We start from the raw sequence: 21,947 nt of genomic DNA on the forward strand, positions 1-21,947 counted from the left end.
TGTAACTTAGTAAAAATGTTTGGGTGTTTTTTTAATGCATTTCCAATAAAGGGCCGCTCCCACTAATTGCCCCTAATTGTTGGTAATATCCCTGTGTCATTTTTCTTTAGGTCACGCCGACATGTGGCTGAGGAGGTGCTTTTTTATTGATGTGACAGCTCTAAATTGAGAACCTTTGGCGGAGTGTCAAAGCCTAATTAATCACTCTAATTTCATCTATCCACGTGTCTTCCTAGGTCCTGAGTGAATGGGATCAGAGAGAGCTGTCTGCACATTAGCTGAGCCTCCTCATGCTAATTAGCTGATAGCCCTGAGATGGAGAGCCCCTCAGGGCGAGAGGAGAGGGGCTGAAGTCAGCCTAAATTGCTACATAATGACCAAGTGGATAGGAAATCACAGTCCAGTGCATTTTATTTATATATTACATTCAAGTTGTTTGGCTCCATTTATATCCTCCCCCCTTACTCCCAGACAAACAAATGTGGTTTCTCCAAAGTAAAATATCGGGGGAACAGTCCTGTTCCTATATTATCAGCCATGGTTGATAGCATTATCTACTTTGAAATGATGAAAATGGATCCAAATCGCATGCAACAGCATAATATCGCCTAAAAAATATAAACAGAGTTCCATACCGAAAAGGAGAAAAGTTATTATTATTATTATTATTATTATTATTATTATTATTATTATTATTATTATTATATAAGTGTTTGTTGTAAAGTTTATCGCTGTTTTTCCTACCTTGACTATAAAGTGTTAATCAGAGACCCAGCAGGGAGTAGAAACTGGCTCTGAGTCAGTTTGTTTTAACCATCAACGCTCCGTAGTGCTGACCTAAGGGTAAAATTCTGAGTAACCCGTGACCAGGATGAGTTTGGTCGACAGCTATTTAAGATGCCCTTTTACTGGCCAAGGAACTTTACAGATCATGAATAGATAGACGGACAGTTCAGATGATCCTCACTGGAATTCTAATAGTGCGTTGCAGTGTGGACCTGTCAGATTTTGTGGATGAACTGGACCACACAGAGATGGATGAGCACAAGACAGGCTGAATGATGGTGGTGTAGGAGATGATCAGTAGCTCCTGAGGAAAGTTGTACCGCTTAAGTTTTCACAGGAAGTCCAGTTTCTGCTGGACCTTCTTACGGATGGACCATATCAGGTCCTGAGAAAGGGTGGTTCATAGGAACTAGAAGTGGTCCAGAGTAGACACAGTGTTTTTGAGGATAGTGAGGTGGGAGCAGTGTGAGGGGTTCTCCTGAAATCCACTGTCATCTCCACAGTCTTTAGCGGGTTTAGCTCCAGATGGTTCTGTACCTAATCTGCACAGTGAGAGTTTCATGTTTGGCTTTATATGTTTGGCCTACATGCAGAATCACACTCGGAAGCAAGAATCAGATTCAAAGGTTTATTAAACAGAGATGGAGAGAATGGACGCTCGGGGCTGACGAGGGAATATCGGATCGGAATCTGTAAACAACTGTAAAGAAAGGGTAGATGGTCAGATTGAGGTGGACAACAGAGGGAATGAGCTAGGAGGCTAAAGCTTACCACCGGACGCAGCAACCGGACCGGGGGAGGACGGTAAGGACTCAGCGTGTTGGTGGCAGGTGCTCCAGAGACCGGAGGGCGTAGGCAGAGGTAAGTCCGAGCAGCGTCGCCGATCCAGAGATCCAGGACAGCAGAAAAAAAACGGACAAACTCGGGGTGAGGAGAACTCAAGAGGTTGTGCAGTTATTCAAAAAGGGACTTGGGGAAACTTCCGGAAAAATCGCAGACTCTATATTTAAAGAAACTTTTCAATGACCTTGTAATTTACTGAGATGCACCTGCATGTGTTGTGCCTGATTTGATTTTGCTGCTGGTTGAAATTAAAATGCTTTTTTCATATGTGGCAGTTTGGGAAAAACCAATGAAGGGTTTTCCCAAACAGAGGCTTAACTCCAAAGGGAGCAATAATGGTAGAATTGTGCACCTGTCTGCAGTTTTGTTTGACATTATGCGTGTCTCAGCCCTTTATTCATCAAGTGAAAACAGAGAGAAAAACATGCCTGCTTCTATTTTAGCCTCTAATTTGTAAAGTCAGTCATGATAAAAATGAACAGCCCTTCAAACACTGGTAAACTGTTTGTGAGAATATGGCAGTGACATGTTAGCTGTGCGGCTGGTTGTTATTAATGCCTCAGTCATGTCTGCAGACTGGAATTCAGTTCAAAGAAGTTATTGAATGTATTTGGTGGACTGATCTTATGCAGACATTTGGCACTGTTCCTGCTTCTTAAACTTTACAGGACCCAGTGTTGCTATATTGCCTGTCAGAAGTTGTTAAGAAAGGCCTCTTTCTAATAAAACCTTCATCACAGCACTTTATATGAGTCTGAGTACATCTGGCCAACGTATCTGGCATCCTTTGCAGATTCTGGCACAGACACCTAACTTGAGACCTTAAAGCCCTTGGCACCCCACCTGGCTGGCACCACCTCCCCTGGGAAAGCTGGGCCTGAAGAACAGTGTTACAGTCAGGACAGAATGGGGAGCTCCATGTGGATATAAGCATTAAAGAGAGAGAGAGAGAGAGAGAGAGAGAGAGAGAGAGAGAGAGAGAGAGAGAGAGAGAGAGAGAGAGAGAGAGAGAGAGAGAGAGATGCTGACCCTTGCTCTATTTATTGTTGGTTGCTTGTAAATTCCCAAAATGTGAGTGTGGAAGCAGTTCCACCGAGAATAAAAAAAATCCCACAGAGATCCACTTCTTCGGTGGGGGTGAGGAGTATGTTTTTGCAGTCTTCACACATGGTAGCCGTGTAAAGTACGGATGCGCTTTGCATCTTTGGCATGCCACTTTGGGATTCTAGAGGCCAGCTTGAAAGACGAAACATTTTAATGTTCCTGGAAGCCAGAAATGTGAACCATATGTACAACAGTCTACAGTTTTCAAACATATAACCCGGATATCTTTGGTCCCAGTTACATTTAAGGATTATGCCCTACACTAAACCTGGTTATCATTTTCTATGCTTAACAAAATAACTGGTTTGGGTTTCAAACGGCAAACGTTATAATAATCATAGGTATGGTGCTGATTCAAAATATAAGCAGATACATGTTTCAAATAGGTTTTCTTTCTGGGTTTTCTAGTGACATTCTGCAACATATATAAAAATGATAATATTTGCACTTTTTTACTGTACAATCCAATACAAATCTCTTTCCAACACAAAAGGACCCTGTAAGAACATCATATGGTGTGTGCAAAAGTATTTATACTTTTAAACATTTCCTCATTTTGTCTCATCACAACAGATGTCTCTTAATTATTGAGATTTTATGGGACATAGCAAATCAAAGTTAGAGTATGCTCTTTGTGCTTGTTCCTGCCAACTTGTCAAAGTGAAAGTCCCTCCGACCAAGTCTTGTTTTGGCCTCATGTCTTTTCACTTTACTACTGCTAATGAGCGGATTTTCTTTTCAAAATACTTTATTTCATATTTTACATTTCCTTTGCTGTTTTTAAACACTGACTAAAAGACATTTTAAGGAGTCATGCAATTCCTTATGAAGCCTTGCTTATTGTATGTTTGTTGTCCTCTCCTCATGTTCCCCTTTAAAGGGGCCATGACAAAGAATTTAATTCTTCTGAGGTATTGGGGGTATAATACGGTCTGTTGTGAACTGATGAGGCCGTGTAAATTTCAAAAGTGAATACCAAAGGACCTGCTCAGGGGCGTTCAGCTTTGTTGCTTTGCTCACAAGTGGTCAGATTAGAAAATGTGTTGTCTTTCAACTTAGGTTGTCTTTCTACATAATTCATATTCTCCAATCAGAGAACACCATCAAGCAAACAGCCAATGCAAGAACATTCTACTCACTCACTGAAGGACGAGAGAATCACAGAAGAGTGGATGAAATTCATTTATGGGGACTTTACTGAAGACTGTTTCCTTGAACATGGGAGAATTCACGTCTGGGTTTTTCGAACAGATAAAAAAAAAAAACCCTTCTGTACCAACACAGAAGGTAGCGACCATAAAGCTGTCATTACCATAAGTTTATTTCATCTCTAAATGCCGTCAAATATAAGGAAGGTGTGTTTGTAACAAAAAAATCCGGTTGACTGACTACTGCCTGATTTTCCTGTCGTTGCCTGGTAGAGTGAATTTCACAGTCACCACAGTTGACCAGTTTTGACTAGTTTTCCAAATATGGTTGTAGCCAATCAGAGTTAAGTCAACTAGGTAGAGCTGCACATCATTTCCGCATCCAATCCTTTTACTGAGGAGGGACATTTGGCCTGACAAAACACAAAAGCTGACGTTATTTTTTTAAATGAAATTTGTTTGGAGAATATGATTCAATGTGTGTGTGTGTGTGTGTGTGTGTGTGTGTGTGTGTGTGTGTGTGTGTGTGTGTGTGCGTGCGCGTGTGTGTGTGCGTGTGTGTGTGTGTGTGCTTGCAATTGAGTGAGAAATGTATTTTCTCATTTTACTGGTAAAGTGAGAACTTTGATATGGACCTCACTTTTTGGGGGCTAGTAAGGGTTAGGGTCAAGAATTGTTTTTGACAAGACAGTTGAAGTGCTAAGCCTAACATTGTTCACATTTCTTAATTACTTTTAATAATAACAAAACACTATTTTCTATTCTACAAAACTCTATTTCTAAACCACTGGATTATCCTTAACTGGTCTGAATAATCCACAATTAATTTCTCCCAGAAAATCAATTTCTGGCTAACCAAAAACACACACATGTATTAACACACAGTGAAAGTTCAGTTATTAATGTGTGTTTTTTCACTCTGAAGCTTGAAGGGCTTCACCATACACTGTAATCAAGGAATCAAATTCACATCACTCTGGAATTTAGACCAGGTAGGCAGCCAAAAGTGCTTTATTCTAACTTTGGAAATATACAGCCTCACACAGTTTTCAGCCTAGCTTAGCCAAATGTTTATAGGCTAGTTTAACCATGCTGACTTTCTGGAATAAGGGCTACAGACTCACAGGGATGTGGTCGATAGAGAAGCACATTTTTTCTTAAGAGGGTGTTTTGTGCCTGATCTTGTCCTCACACTCTTCACACCAGAACAGAAATAATTACCAAGTCGACCCACTGCAAAGGACTCTTGTCTTCTTTTCTGTTCACCCATTTCTAATTAACTGCTGCAGGCGAATCTTGCCTCTGTTTTTCATAATTCATGCTTTGCTTACAAAGTGTAAAAAGAGCTTTTTCTTAGACGTATCTCTTTACCTCATGTTCTAGTTCCAGTGTGGAACCAAGTATAAACTTGTATTTTTAAGTGGAAATCGTTTATGCCTTTATGATAAGCTCAGGTCCTTGCTGCTTCAGTCATGGGAAAACTGAGCACAATGTGCTCCAGTAGAGTGAGGAAAGCTGCTCATAAAAACTGTTTTCTCTTCTTTTTTTCGTTTTCTCTCCAGTTTTTTCCAGTTATGCTTTCAAGAAGGCTGCCAGGCCCAATCACTCTCAGTTTTGGCACAGATGCTCATTTAAAGTAACTGTGGAAGTTTTTCAAAATTATCATTTTTAGTACTGCAATCGGGGTAAGCACTTGCATGTAATGAGCTATATAAAATAATGAAACACAACATGGAAAGACAGTAGTCACAGTCCACAAACTTGTGCACACACAGTAACTTTTGTAATGCATGAAACATTCTTGTGTATGCTATGAATTTGCACCAATATTGTTTTTAAAAGGTTATTTGCTGCACAAGTTCTCCAGGATTTCAATGTTAGGCAGAGGAGAGCTTATTTCACCAGTGTTAATTGTAAACTCTTTCCAGGTAAATACAAATATTACTCCCATTCATCTTCATACATCCTCGTCTTTTTCTATGACTAAATCAAACTGCAATCTTATGCCAACCCCATGAAGCTCCAATGTATTTGATTACTGTAATTAAATTCTGCATGTGTAAATGATTTAATGCTGTGTTAAACATGATCACCCCAAAGCAATGCTCCACATTCTGCTATGACTTAAAATTAAATACACACGCCAAATGGCTAAATAACTACTTCCATACTGGTCTCATCTGCTTGTGCTATTTTTATAATTATTTCAATAGTCAGAGATGCTGACCGCCTTGAGTTTATTTCTGGATTCACACAGGCGTGTTACGTCCAGTGGGAACTCCTGGGTCTCCTAATATAATTCTTAAGGTCCTAACCTTACTATTTAAATGCCCTTAGGCAGCCTACTGCATGTTAGGATTTAAAGCCCTATACACTCAAGGGAAAAGGAATATAAACTCTTTTAGTTTTTAAGGTTTGACATATTAAAACTTATATATTTAAATAAACTTAGAATGAATGCAAAACGCTACATTACATGTTACACCGTGCCTTGCAGCAAAATGTTTAAACAAACTGAACAGTTTATGCTATGTAAATGTTGCTTAGGGTTTTTGATTGAGTTAATTCAGGTTTATGTGGCATAATTTTTACATGACTTTTTTGAGGTTCAATTCAATTCAATTCTACCACATAATTGCAACCAGACCAAACTGTCATACAGTAAACAATATAACAGTCCTAATATTCCTTCCACCCTTGCTATTTTTGATTTTCTGCTGTGCTTTTGGTGTTTTGATCATTGTGTTTTGCACAACTTAGTTTGGACCAAAAATCACTGAGCTATTAGAGAATCTGCCTCCTAAATTATTGCAACTCAGGAAACTGATGAATTTGTGAGTTCAGTTAATGACTGCAAGGTTTTTAATTCAATTCAATTCAATTTTATTTATATAGCGCCAATTCATGAAACATGTCATCTCGAGGAACTTTACATAGTCAGAATCAGTCAGATTATACAGATTGGTCAAAAATGCCCTATATAAGGGAAACAGTTGATTGCTTCAAAGTCCCGACAAGCAGCATTCACTCCTGAAGAAGCATAGAGCTACAGGGAGAGTTGTCTGCATTGTCCATGGCTTTGCAGCAATCCCTCATACTGAGCAAGCATGAAGCGACAGTGGAAGGAAAACCCTCCAGCAGAACCGGGCTTAGTATGAACGGTCATCTGTCTCGACCGACTGGGGGTTACAAAAGACAGAACAGAGACACAAAAAGAGAGACAAAAAAGCACAGAAGCAAACATTGATCCAGTAATCTGTTTTACATTAAATTATATAAGCAGGTGATCTGTCTTCCTTGGATGATGTCACAGTTAACAGAACGTCAGACCAGGTGTGCCTACTATGAAGAAAAAAGAGAGAGAGAGCAAAAAGTTAAAAGCTGAAATGACGATAGCCATTTCAATGTAATGCAATGCAAAACTGGAGAACAGAAGACTGGAGAACAGTAGAAATCAGTAGAGTGAAAAAAATAGGCCCTGATGTCCTCCAGTAGCCTAAGCCTATAGCAGCACAACTACAGAGGTAGCCCAGTGTAACATGAGCCACTCTAACTATAAGCTTTGTCAAAAAGGAAAGTTTTAAGATTAGTCTTAAAAGTAGACAGGGTGTCTGCCTCACGGACCAAAACTGGGAGTTGGTTCAACAGGAGAGGAGCCTGATAGCTAAAGGATCTGCCTCCCATTCTACTTTTAGAGACTCTAGGAACCACCAGCAGACCTGCAGTCTGAGAGCGAAGTGCTCTGTTAGGAACATACGGGGTAATCAGAGCTCTGATATATGATGGAGCTTGATTATTAAGGGCTTTATACGTTAGAAGAAGAATTTTAAATTCTATTCTTGATTTAACAGGAAGCCAATGAAGGGAAGCTAAAATAAAAGAAATATGATCCCTCTTGTTGATTTTCATCAGAACTCTTGCTGCAGCATTTTGGATCAGCTGAAGACTTTGAACTGCATTTTGTGTACTTCCTGATAGTAAAGAATTACAATAGTCCAGCCTTGAAGTAACAAATGCATGGACTAGTTTTTCAGCATCACCCCTGGACAGAATGTTTCTAATTTTGGCGATATTCCTGAGGTGAAAAAAGGAAACTCTGGAAACATGTTTAATGTGGGATTTAAATTACATGTCTTGGGCAAAAATAACACAACGATTTTTAATTTTTATTACCAGAGGCCAAGTTAATGCCACCCAGATTAAGAGATTGGTTAAGAAGTTTATTTTTTGAGGACTCTAGCCCAAAGATTACAACTTCGGTCTTGTCAGAATTTAGATGCAGGAAATTTAAAGTCATCCAGCTTTTGATGTAATCAAGACATGACTGCAGTTGAAGTAATTGATTGGATTCATCCGGATTTATGGATAAATGTAGCTGAGTGTCATCAGCATAACAGTGGAAATGAATCCCATGCTGTCTGATAATTTTGCTGATCGGTAGCATATATTTAGCAAAGAGAATTGGTCCAAGGACTGAACCCTGTGGTACTCCACAGGTGACCCTAGAGTTTGAGGAAGATTTATTATTAACATGAACAAACTGGAATCTGTCCGACAGATAAGATTTAAACCAGCCTAATGCTTTCCCCTTAATCCCTACAGTATGCTCAAGTCTTTGTAGGAGAATATTATGATCAACTGTATCAAATGCAGCACTGAGATCTAACAGGACAAGTACAGACACAAGTCCATTATCTGAGGCCATGCGAATATCATTAGTGACCTTCACCAGAGCTGTTTCAGTGCTATGATGAGCTCTGAAGCCTGACTGAAACTCCTGGAGTAGGTCATTGCTTTGTAAATGTTCACAAAGTTGATTAGCAACTACTTTCTCAAGAATTTTAGATAAGAAAAGAAGATTAGATATAGGTCTGTAGTTTACTAGCTCATCTTGATCAAGAGAAGGTTTCTTAAGTAAAGGTTTAATAACAGCTACTTTAAAAACCTGTGTTACATATCCACTTACTGAGGATGGATTAATCATGTCTAAAATAGGACCACTGATTAAAGGGATTACCTCCTTAAACAACTTGGTTGGGATTGGGTCTAACATACAGGTAGAAGGTTTAGATGAAGCTAAGATTTTAGATAGCTCAGAAAGCTCTACTGCTTCTAAACAGTTCAAACACTGTGCAGGTTCTAAAGATTCCTCCAATGCTGCCTTACTTACTGAGGATGAGGTAATCAGGAATTTGATTTATGAAGACTTTCATAAATCAAATTTATGAAAGTCTTCTGGAGAGAAGTGTCAAGAGCACAAATGTGGGTCCTTCAGAAGGTGTGTTCTTCCAACGGTGCTCTTCTTTTTTTCATGTGGAAAGTGATGAAGACTCATTTAATTTTTTCTGTTGTGTTTTTTTTTTTTAAAACATCCAACAGTGACACAATGTAGCATTGTCTCAATTTATACCAGTCAAGCTTAATAAAATAAAAATACAATGCTGAGATGTTTTTAAAAGCTTTTCTGCAGTTTCTCAGAGCACCCCACATTCTGAGCCAAGACTAAAATTGGTGGGACTTCCTCTCCTGAGGACTGGCAGTTATCTTAGAAAAGTTCATTGTGACTCATCCTTCTCACTGCAGGGTGACTCAGAATTGTTTTTGAATGGTTTTAGAACCCTCTTCAGTTTGATTGGCCACATCATTTACTTTTCGAAGGTCATTCCTGAAGTCTTTCTGCTATGGTATTGTGTCAACAGGAGTATGTTCCAGACCTGCAAACTGCCCCAATTTTAGTTTTTACAAAGGTGCTCATAGCTGCAGATGCTCAGTTCATAAAGTGTCAATCCAATGAGCAGAACCTGCTTATCATTGTTTATGTTCTGAGGAAGTAGTCAGGGCAGCTTTGACAGTGCTTTTGCACTTCAGTTTTTTCTGTGAGCCTCAGTGTAATTTATCATTTGTTCGTGTTTATGTAAGGTGTTATTAACTTACCGTTAGAGACAAGTGAGAACTGGTTTATTTTTTTTATCTCTCCCCATTAAAATATTCCAAATGGAAAGAATTTAGCATAATGACACATTTGAACAGAGCACTAAGAGGCACTATTAAATATCACAGCAAACCAACTGAACCGTCCTATAGCCAATAATACAACCTGTTTTAAAAACAGAATGCATCAACAACTAAGCTCTGCTTGTTTTTTTATGTACAAAACTTCAGGCAGGTTTACGAGCCCATCAGTAATGGTAAAACTATGGAGCTTATATATGATTTATTTATTTTTTACAGTGTTTCTGTGTTCAGAAGTAACCTTGCTTGCAAGCTGAAATCTCATTGTATTTGTGCGTTTACAGACACATGGAGTCCATCTTGGTCCACTCCCATCTCAATCGTTCAGGCCGGAACCAAAAACAGCTCGGGCCAATCACGTTGCAGTACCATGGTTTATGGTGGATACCACCTGTGACGAAAGCAAGAGCTCCTGAGGCCACATACGAACCAATATAAACATGGCAGCACAGGAGGATGCATGGGAAGCTGCTGCTATCACATCTGTTTGGTCAGAACCCACAGTATCATGTGGGTGTAACTTGTGGTTTCTCATGTCACCTGCTTCCTACATTTTCATTTGATACCACGATTGAATAAACCAACCTTTGGTAGGCAGGCACTACATCTCACTTCGCCCAATCAATTGTGTTGAATCCCCCTGCTTTCCCAGAAAAAGATTTGATGGGAGCAGGCCCAGATTAGTAAAGTGCAGAACAACAAGAGTTTGGCTCAGATATTAGTGCTGTTTTCTTTTCTCTCCTGCTTAGGAAATATCACTATGTAGCAAAACAAGGAAATAGATGTTTGACAATTACAAATGATAAAGCCAAGGGTGTCAAAGTGTCTTCGTTGATCATGGCTTCTCCCCACATGGTCTGAACCAAAGACTTTTGGTTAACAACATAAACATAGCCAAGAACTGGTTTTCAGTATATTTCAGTACATATTTGTCTATCATATTTGTTGGTATTCTGAATTTCTGCAGATGTTTCCAGATCAGATGTTTTTTTTTATCCCGGTATCCATGCAAACAGATGCCTTAATATCAAAATAGAATAAACGTAACGTTAAAGAATCTCTTTTCAGCATAAAATTTTCTACTTCTGTTTGTTAAACCTAAATATTTCATATTTTGAACTACAGAGCATGATGCTATAGAGCATCATGTGAAACAGCTTACCTTACTTTCTATAGGGTACCAAAATGCTGCTACACAAATTATTTTTTTAAAGTGGTGTAAGCTTTGATTAATGTGTTTGCAACTAATTGTTGAATATGTTAACACAAAATGCCATCTCAAAGAGTACTTCATTTTTCACCTCAGTTTCAAACATATACACACAGCAGTGTCAAGCAAAGCACTCACCTTAGCAACGGTGCTTAAAGTGATCACTGGATCAAACTATTAGCTGGCAGCAGCTAGGCTGGCACTTATTAAAGCAACACATTCACAGGCACAAATTCATGCAAGTCAATTATTTAGGTCAAATGTGTGTCATAAATTTAAATGAAAGCATCAAGTTAAATTTTGTGTCTCACTTTTTTCACATATGTTGGTGCACCTAAAACATGTTTTACAAGAATTTAGCTTCTAAACATGTCCTGATTACATTTACATCACTATAGAGAAAGCTACTTTTATTATAAAATCAATGTGTTTTTCTTTTTTTCCACTTTTTAATTATCAGTGATTGTCTGACCATCTGAGGATTGACATTCAATATTCCATAAACAGTCTATGAGTGCCCTCAAGTGGTCAAATACTTATTAGCTGAAAAATCTAGTATGACATTTGGCTGAACTGTCAATAGAGGAGCTGAAAAAAGAATTTACAAAAAATACCACTTACTATCTAAAGGTACTTAATCCATAGTTTAATAAGCCATATCTTATTCCTTAACTGCTGAACAGGTAGGCATATGAGTCATTTTTTGTGTGTGTGTTCTTGTACTTGCAGCTGTTCGAGACCATTTTTTGCTCACTTTACTTTGAAGTAAAATGAGGACCAAAAGCGGCCCCATTTATTTCTGGGCTACAGGTTAGGTTTAGAATGTGTTAAGGTGTCAGTTAGGTTTAGGGTGGGGTTAGGTATAAACTGATAAAAGTTGGGGTGAGTTAGGGTTAGGCCATAGAAAAGCTTGAAAATGAGTGGAAGTCTATGGAAGTCAAGGCACAGTCCTCACTATAACAAGGATGTGTGTGTGTGTGTGTGTGTGTGTGTGTGTGTGTGTGTGTGTGTGTGTGTGTGTGTGTGTGTGTGTGTGTGTGTGTGTGATGTGGGGGGCACAGGGGGAGTGTTGGTGATTTGAGCAGGACATCCTGGAAAGACTCAGAGTTCCCCGGTTCAAATCCCACAGACTGCCAAACTGCTCTCCAGATGCCACAGCTGGAGAGCAGCCTTAGCCCTCTGCTCCCTAAGGGAAAAAATTCATTGGAATGTACAAAAGTTGCTCACAAATAAAAATCATTATTGTTATATGTCAAGTGGTACCCGCAGTGGAACAAAGCCATAATGAAGGTAACAGCAAATTGCTAATATTTAAACAGGTAATTGTGCCGTATTCAGTGCAGCATGTTAAATATTTCACTCTTGTGGACACAGCTATTTCTGCCATCTTTAGATACGTTATAAATATAAGAGTATCATTCTTCAAGATACTTTGCCAGATTTGTAGAGCTAATTGGCTTTCTAGCCAACATAGCCATAGCTAGTATAAGGACTCATCAACATCCTTCTGCTTTTCTTGTTTTTTCTCCCTTATGAGCAAAATACCTCAAACCAACACTTTTGCCTCTTTCCTAATTTACACCTCTCCTCCAGCGTACTTTTACTATTACAGGGGTTTCAAACTTCCGCCAGCAGCTCACTGTTTTGATTCTCAACTAAGCTGCTGCAGGAGAAGGGAGGAGCTGAGTTTTTGTTTCTGCACTGCTGCTGTGCAGAGCAGTATAGTAGACAACATAGGCTGAGTTCATATTGATTTTGACATGAACAAGTGTCTTTTAAATATTGTTTTTGTAGTATAGTTAGGCCTAAAGATTGTATTGACAACCCTGTTTTGCAAACGCTACGGGACAGGTGTGTAGAAAAGTGAAATTATTTTGCATTATTTCATTAAATATGCAACAGTGTGATGAAGTTACATTAAATATAGTTTAGAACTATTTGCCTTCTTACATTCCTCTTTCAATGAATAAATAATTATGTCAATATGTTTAGACAAACAGGAAGTGTGCAAAGACAGCAGAGCTCATTTAACTTGTCCTCTGAGTCAGTCGTATCTGACTGTCTTCAAACAACCACAGCTGAGCTGATTGGAGTTAAAGGCACATGGCAGTCATGGGATATTTGAAACTTTCTTTTAATCTCAGATTTCCAAACAATGAAAAACAAAAAAAAATTTACAGTCCTTCTAACAGTGATTCTTTTACAACAACATAAATACTGTCTTGAAAAAAAAAAACAAATTCCCCAAAAAATGAAAACCTTTTATTTTCTCAGCAGTCTCTCTTTGTGAACATTGAAAAAATGTAGTCCGTCCTCCTCAGTTCTCAACAAGACAACATCAAAATAACAACAACCATTCCATCTGGGAGGCCAAGCCGCCTCGCTATGTAGATAGTCTCTAGTGGAGTCCTTTTGTTTCCTTCATGTTTCTAATTCATTTAAAGTTCTAAGGTGTTAACAGTGCTCAGTTTTAGATCCAGAAGGAGGGGAGAATGTAGTCAAAGTTGGTGGGTGCAGGGGGAGGTGGTGATGGTGTGGGGGGCTAGTGCTCTGACCATCAGAAGAGGCTGGTCAGCGTTGTCTGTGAGGGGCTGCGACACTCATGGACTTCCATACCACCCGGCACCGATGTGAGTACAGAAGTGACAGTAGGCATGGTGGGGTTGGTTAAGTCCGTGAGGGTGGTTGGGGTGCTAGAGGGGCTCATGGAGGCATTGGAGATCTCAGAGGCCGGGCCTGAGGGCGTCCCACCTTGCAGTGTGGAGCCATCTGATGCCTTGTCCACCCCGGTGCTCTCCTGCCGGAGCAGGTTCCTCCTGAATTTTGCCCGAGCATTTTGGAACCAAACCTTTAGAAAAAAGACAGGGAAGAATGAATTTTAACGTATTTATCTTAATCAGAATCAGAGACAGTATGGGGTCCTAAACAGAATTTTATCAGCTGGAATAATGTTTACTTTAGAGGTGTAATAAGATCTCAAGATTTTGATTTATTTTAAACACCAAAATATTTCCTATCCATTTCATGAGGTCCGTTTCATGAAACATTATCTAGTTAATATCTAGTTGCTTTCATCATGAGGAGTCCTCTGGTAAAGTTGGTGTAGTGGACCCTGGATATGAAAGGTGCGGTTTTAACTTGACACAATGTATCTATAGCTGAGTAACATTCAAGGAATAAAGTTGATGTGTCGACAAAAACAAAAATATCATTGAACTGGCTGTTGATGCTTGATTACACAAGCCTTGAAGAGGCCTCCATAAGAGTGACAGTCAAGTCATGAATGATTGTAAGCTAAGATGGGCATCTGGCTGGTAGCTTGATGTCGGTGCCAAACAAAACGTCTATTTCATAGTTTTTAATGAAACTGGATTACACTAAATTCAAAATTCAACAAACTAAACCTGAATAAGGTGATTCCAGAATGACGTAGCAATAAATGTTTTCATTTTATTTTATATCAGGTCCACTTTAGAATGAAAGAAACGTAAAAATCACAACATACCGACTGATCAAATTGTTCTAGAATATTAACACTGAATACACCTGTATCAAGGCTGTATCCTTGCATATATACTGCAAATATATGCATCTTGTCATATATACAGTTAAGCCAAGAGTTCTAATGCAAATTAAAAAGAGAGATTATGTTTCTCCTATTTTAGATTCCCTTCTTTGGCTCTTTGTTAAATCAAGAATAGAATTTAAAATTCTTCTTCTCACATGTATAAAGCCCTTAATAATCAAGCTCCATCATATATCAGAGCTCTGATTACCCTGTATGTTCCTAACAGAGCACTTCGCTCTCAGACTGCAGGTCTGCTGGTGGTTCCTAGAGTCTCTAAAAGTAGAATGGGAGGCAGATCCTTTAGCTATCAGGCTCCTTTTCTATTATTTTAAATCAGAAGAAATGTGTTGATTACTTCAACTATAAATCGATATAGAAAACCTTTTAAAACTCTAAAAGAAAACTCAGAGACTGAGCAAGAACCCAGTAAGCATGGCAAATCATTTTCCTGCAAAAAAAAAAAACATTCTGTGTTTTGGGAAACAGAGAGCCAAACAGAAAAGAAAGGAGAACATATTGAAAATATTGACCTAAACTAAAAACAGTGCATGAGAACCCCATGCTGATGTTGCTGTGATTAGGTTCCTCAGATACTGGATGAGAAATGAAATGAAATAAAAAAAGAAACCCAAATCAAAAGGTTGGCATGATTCCAGCCGACGCACCAAACCAGCTGAACAGGTAAGCAGACATTTACAAGATCAGAAATATTTCTTATAGGTATTTATAAACCACCAAAAGACTACTTTATTTGACTTTAATTTTTTTAATCTTTGTTAATTCATTCATAAAATAAAACTGCCTTTGATAAAGAAGTATTTCAAGCAGATCTACAGCAGAAGAAGTTTCCCTTTCCTCTGTTTGGACCCAGCAGTGAGCGTATCTCTTTGTCTTTTTAAAGCCTATTTGCTGATGTTCTAACTGGAGTCTGGGATAAAAGCATGCCTAAAAACACAAAGCTGCACTGCTCGTGTGCTGTGTACAAAAGTTATAAAAAGCCTTCACGTTTCATGGGTAGTCACAGGAAACGGAGCCACAGGAAAAAGGAGCCTTCTTCTTTTATGTTTGCACATAAAAATCCAGAGCCCATGGCTTCCTTTATTCACCGATCCTGTGAGGAAATTCTAATTGACCCGTCTATAGCGTGTGGGCATAAAGGCAGCTGTGATTTCAGCCCTTATTCTCATGTTTGCTATGCTGTTTTTCAGAGCACTCCAAGGAACAAGACCGGCCACCAGCTCAGCACTGAAACCAGCATCCAGCATTTTTTGCTTTTCTTTTCCAAGAATTTGTAGGAATATGATGTTAATAATTATAATTATAATAAAAAAGCAGAGAGCGTGAGTGAGTGAGACAGCACTGCGTGCTGAGCCGAGCGTTGGAGCGTGCTAGCGACAGAATCAAGAGCCATGGGGAAACGAATGGCAGGAGGCGCTCTTCAGCCGGAATAACAGGCAAGAAATGCATGAAGGCAAAACGACTATTTTGTTTCCTACAAGCTCTAATTAAGGAAGTAGGATATATTGTTTCTCATTTTTACATGTTTTTTTTTTCTTTTAATCCACAACCTGTTTGATTTCCACCAAAACAACTACATATTATCTGGGGAACTGAGAACAAGAAGAAAAAACACAAACACCTTGTTTTGCTGTCTTTCCATATATTAAAGAATATTTTCTTCCCTGTTCCTCAGTCATGATCAGAACATTTGTTAACAACCAGAACGTACAGCAGAACCCCAATCAGAAGCGCAAAAATACAAGCATTGCTTTTGTTAAAGAGAATCTAGTCATTTGTTATCTTCAAAATTACTAAAACTATTGATGAATTTGTTACATCTATTATTTTATCTTTCAGAGACAAAGCACCAAAACTCTAATTCTGACTCGGTTTAGTTTGTACTGTTTTGTTTTTTTTTTTCTTGAGAAAATTTCGGTGACAACTGATGAACAGCAATCACTTAAATTATTCTTGACTCATTCATTTTCCTATCGGAAATAGTTTGATTTGCAAAGGAAACGATGAACAATGCGTACTGAGTGTGAGTGGCAGCTGTAGCTCAGCTGTCAATGTGGTTCTCTTATAATCCTAAATCTGAAGCAGGACTTATTTTGATGCTTTTTTATTTATTTTAGTCAATTTAGCCTTTTTTTACTAAAGAATTGGGGTTTGGTCAAAAATCTAAGCCTCCAAGCGATCAAGAAAATGAAGTCTCATTGGCTTTTTTTCCAACATGTTCCGCCTTTTAGCGAGACTAAAATTACATCTGATCAGATTTCATCAATGATTTTATCTCTTTTTTATTAATTTACAGAAATTTAAAATATTTTTGACACGTTTATTATCATTTTAAAAGAGTTTTATTGCATTTTATTCCAGAAAAATGGTCGCTAGCAAAAACCATGACTTACGTTTTTTGTCAATAAACTTCACGGTTTTGCCCTGTGCCAGTCTCCTTGTTCCAGACAGTACTGCCCTCCAAACCATGGACATTCATGGATAACGTTTTATGGTTGTTTAAGCTTTGCACAGTTGTTGCCTTTTTGTGGCCCAGAAAAATATATTAAAATATGAATATATATTTTTAGCCCATTGATCCCATCAGAATTTGAGCTCAGCAAAGACATTGAAAGTGAGGGTTTGTTAACTCATCAGATAAACCTCGATCAGCTTTCAACAACATTTAGACATCCGTAGATGTATTTATGTCAACAGCTCTCTTACTTTCACCTTTAACCAGCTTCACATTGTTTAAGTGGAGAACAATGCTTTGTAAAACATACAGGAGATTGAAGAATTACCCATATAACAATGAATCATTTTAGTCTAGTTTGCTATAATATTTCTTTTCCTGTTTGATTACAGAAAGTGTGTACCTAGACCTTAGAGGCTGTGAGGATTACCTGTAAGACCCGCTTGGTGAGGCCCGTCTTCTGGGCGAGCTGCTTCAGGTCCTTGGCATCCGGGTTGTGGTTGATGGCGAAGTAGGACTTCATTGTCCGCAGCTGGTGGTGCTTGAAGGATGTTCGCATCCGCTTGGTCTTCTGACTGGAGCTGTACTGAGAGTCCCGGTCTATGGACTCGCCGTCATTCTCATTACAGCTCAGCGCTGCAAGGAACAAGGGTGAGAGGGCTGGTTGAGACGGCTGAACAGCCTTGTTGTTATCATTTTTATTCCTTTGCTCCTGATTAGCTAGACCCTGCAGTGTTTTTACACCTAACTTATATAGGGTCCTAACTTTCTCACGGCCAAAGTAATCAAAGGTTGTACGTCTTAGTGGGATTGAATAGCTATTAGGGCATCAATGCTTCTAATAAAATGACCCCCCAACACACACACACACACCATGGCCACCACTGACTTTATTTTTAGTACATTATGATAGTTATTTTTAGTGTAAAAACATTGCTTGATTTTCCTACCCACAAAAGCCATCCAAGGTATAAGTTTTATCTAACAAGTGTCCCTTCCAGCTGTGGTTCCCCTTCCCCTCCTCGCCGCACAGATCAGTTTGCCTCCTATCTCTGTCTCCCCATCATGGGAAGAGGTGAAAACGTAGCTTGGCCAAGCAAGCATGAGCTCCCAAACACACAGCAACCACTGAGACAGCAGCACACATACAGTATATTCATCCCAGCCTGCAAATTTCTTGGCAATATTCAAGGTGTTGCCGCATGCATAACAGTTCAGTATCGGAATGTTGTAAATGATGAATATGAAGTGAGTGAAAAGCACCAGAATAACACTTTACTTAATTAGCTCATACGCACCAGGCAGAACAAATGTTGTTTTCCGGCCAAAGCATATGCTGAGGCACTTTAACAAACAAAACAGAACCAAAAAAAAGGAAAAACAGCCATCTTAATTCTGGTGTCCTCTTAACTTATTCATTCCGTAGCAGAATGCAAAGGTAATGCTCCTTGATGGGGCCCGCTCAGGGGGTTACCCTACATCAGGGTTAGTCAGGTTCAGCCTCGCTGCTGTTTCTGGCTGGAAACAGAAGAGGGCGCACTACCACTTCTCTCTCATTGCTACTCAGTCACCTCTTGGGAGATAAGTTTGTTCCAAAGTTTGATTTGTTGTGTGACAGCAGCTGAATGTTTGATTTAAAAAAAAAAAAAAGACAGATTTCCCATAAAGACAGAAACAGCTTCTGAAGCAGGAGGAAAATCTGTGCACCTGTTGCAACTCTTTAACTAAAACCGGGTGATTTGTTAAAAAGATTGCATTGATTAAAAGAGCCAAATTATAATGAAAACCCACCTTATTTATTCTCTAGATCCTGATACAAATCTTACACATGTTCTGAAGTTATAGCAGTAAGCCTGAAAGGCCAAACAGGAAAGCCAGAAAACGCTCCTGTTAGGGGGTTACCATGCTGTCTGCTCTCTCTTCCAGTGAATAACCCATCAAATCACATTGATCTGGCTGCTACACACCGATTCTGGCCTTGTCCCAATGCAAAGAGGCTCCAGAAGTGGGTGTGTTTTGTGTGTCACTGTGTGTGTGGTTGGGGAGGGTTTAGAGGAAGGGGGATTGTGAAGTTCTGTAGATTTGGATAGAAACAGAGAAGTAGAAAATGGGAAATGCAAAAGCAGGAACCAAAGAATGATTTATTAATAAAAAAGAAAAAAGAAAAACAGATTCAAGATATCTGTATGGTGAAAAAGAAAACATAGCAAAAACACTAAATATCCACAGATATACCTGATTGATTCTTGATTGGACAAATTTAAATGTATCAATGTTTTATTTGTAAAATAAAGTAATGCTCAAACAAACCAACTATATCAAGTTCCATAACAGCCCATATCATATACAGAAACAACTAAATAAATATATGTTGGTGCACTTTTCTTCATAGATATTGTTCCATTTTTTTCACAGAACACTTAAAGTGCTTCTTTCCTCATAATTATCTTGTGTTTAGTCTCCTTCCTGCAGACGGACACATTCTTGGAACATGTAGAATGACCCAAACCAGTGCACAGGACAAAAAGCGTCAATTCAAAGTGTAATACTCAAGGATATAATAGTTATTTTAAATAAAGTTTGAGGTATTTATGCATTTATTTCAAAATCAGACATAGGCCTTTATTTCTGTAAAAGAGGATTTTACAAGCTGCACTGATCTCGCTAGAGTATAATATCTAACCAGAAAAATATTTTTGTGGTGGTAAAACTGTAAAGATAATAATTTCTACTAGACTATTATTATTATCATGATTTTAATTTTTATTACTATTATCAATTTTATTATTGTTATTATTAATATTTAACTGAGTAAGGACAGATGTTTATTGGTGCGTTTTAGTTCTGAAAGAGAAAATGTTTATATAGTAAAAGTAAAAAAAAAAAAGTACTCTATGTACTTTTATGATTTAGCCCACTCCTCGTTCCTTCTCACAGCCACACAAACATTTTGTAGACTGTTTCTTACCCGCGTTGTATGCAGCTAGCTCGGCCCCAGGCCCCGGGCTCTTCCTCTTCCTGGGCCGGCCCTTCTGCACCGTGCCCACGCCGTTAAAGTAGGATAATCCCAGCGCGTTGGCCGGGCCCAGGCCTTTGTGCGCCACAACGTCCGCGTGGTTAAAGTGAGTCTGGTATTCTCCCTGAATGAGAGTCTCAAAGTGCAGGCGGCAGTACACCAGGCTGTCCTTCATGCCGAAGTGGTCCCCGGTGGTCAGCATCTTGCTGCACGTGGTGCACGTGAAGCAGTTGAGGTGGTAGACCAGGTCCCGCGCGCGCATCACCATCTCCGAGGCCGAGATTCCCAGGTGGCAGCGCGCGCACCTCTGCACCGAAAATCTTCTGCGGACAAAACAGAGTCCATGAGCGGCAGAAGGCGACACCCACCCCAAGTTCTACCCGGGAGGGCGAGCATCACACTGCAAAGTTAGAACCGAGTCAAGTTTTCCCGAAGTTCAACTGAATTCTCATGTATTCACCCCCACCCACGCTCACTCAGTAGTTGATCCGTCTTCTTAATAATAAACGAAATTTTTATCGTGTTTTTTTTTTTTTTTTTAAGAAATCGCCACCTCATCTTTTCTTGGTAGAATTGTATTTTGAGAATATGCGAGTTGGGCTTAAACGAGAACACGTTCATTCTTGAACTTTCCCTTTTCTGACTGAAACATTTTCTATTTCAAAGTAGTTTGGGATTTTTGTTCGTTTTTTTTTTTTTTAACTGTGCACAATAATGCTTGCACAAGATAGAGGGCTGCTCCATGTGATCAGCTTGGACTCCTTACATAACTTTTTACCAACTACCGCTGGAACAATATCCGACTTTTATTGTACTGTGTCGTAATTAAGCACGAATTGCACCACATGACACTCAATCCGAATATGACTGAATTATCGAATGAATTTACTAGTTGAATTAAATGTGAACTATAATTAATAACCCCTTATGCACTGGACATGTTTGTAAAGATGCCATCAGCTGAATTCAGCTCTATGAAACGAAAGTGAATTAAAACGGGTCTTTGCATGTGCAAACACAAAGCAACTCAAAGTTCCATACCGAAAAAAATTATGGCGGCCGGCACCTGATTTAACTAGTCATTGTGAAATTCTGCAAGCATGCATTGACATATTCCACTCTGCAGCGTGTCGATTACCCGCCAGTCGGACACTAAATTGACTATAATTAGCTCTAAAAAGCATCGAGCAAATCAAACACACGCGGCTTTCTTCGGTGAACTTTCTCTAAGGAAAACCCGAAACCCCCAGCCAATGTGGCCGACCCCCACCCCCCCACCCCACTCTTCCCCTCCTACCTGTAGTAGTCCTCCTTGCAGTAGATGCTGCCGTCCTTGCTGAAGCAGGTAAGCTCGGACTCCAGGTTGAGCTTGCACTCGCAACACTTGAGGCAACGCATGTGCCACTGCTTGTCTACGGCCAGCAGGTAGTACCGGTCCGCGATCTTCCTGCCGCAGCCCGCGCACAGAGCCACGCGCTCGCTGGTCACACAGGGCATGGCCTGCCACGGGCACGAATACGTCGGAGGACAAGGGGGGAAAAGAAAAAAAATATATATATACTTATTTTATTTTTGTAAGATATAACAGCTGGGACATTAATAATGCTTCGGCAGCGCTGGTTTAAAATGTGAAACAATGTAAATTTCAATAAATTTGCATCTCCATAGATTTATCAGTACCATTCCTGAATGTGGCTTAACCTCAGTGGAGGTGTCTTGTTATTATGACATCATTATTAGTGCATAAACATTTATTTTTAAATTATCAATAAAAATGTAGCCTCTTT

At 39.2% G+C, this 21,947-nt stretch overlaps 1 protein-coding gene and 1 long non-coding RNA gene across 3 annotated transcripts in view; one reads left to right on the forward strand and one right to left on the reverse strand.

Moving 5' to 3' along the window:
• LOC118560893 overlaps window positions 1-12,050 on the forward strand; it is a 35,674-nt gene extending 23,624 nt beyond the window's left edge. Inside the window, exon 3 of the long non-coding RNA XR_004929674.1 lies at window positions 10,178-12,050. This is a non-coding gene — a long non-coding RNA (uncharacterized LOC118560893). The remainder of the gene's footprint in view (window positions 1-10,177) is intronic.
• A 1,169-nt stretch (window positions 12,051-13,219) lies between these two features.
• On the reverse strand, window positions 13,220-21,660 carry lhx2b (LIM homeobox 2b; the record flags this gene model as incomplete). 2 transcript variants are annotated; one of them, XM_036132433.1, is given in 4 exon segments in its annotated part: window positions 13,220-13,951; window positions 17,575-17,780; window positions 20,113-20,480; window positions 21,458-21,660. In XM_036132433.1, coding segments are annotated over 4 exon segments (1,068 nt in total), but the record flags the coding sequence as incomplete, so codon positions are not given.
• Window positions 21,661-21,947: the final 287 nt, after the last annotated feature.

The sequence above is a fragment of the Fundulus heteroclitus genome, unplaced genomic scaffold (assembly GCF_011125445.2).
Source record: "Fundulus heteroclitus isolate FHET01 unplaced genomic scaffold, MU-UCD_Fhet_4.1 scaffold_506, whole genome shotgun sequence".
NCBI lineage: Eukaryota > Metazoa > Chordata > Actinopteri > Cyprinodontiformes > Fundulidae > Fundulus > Fundulus heteroclitus.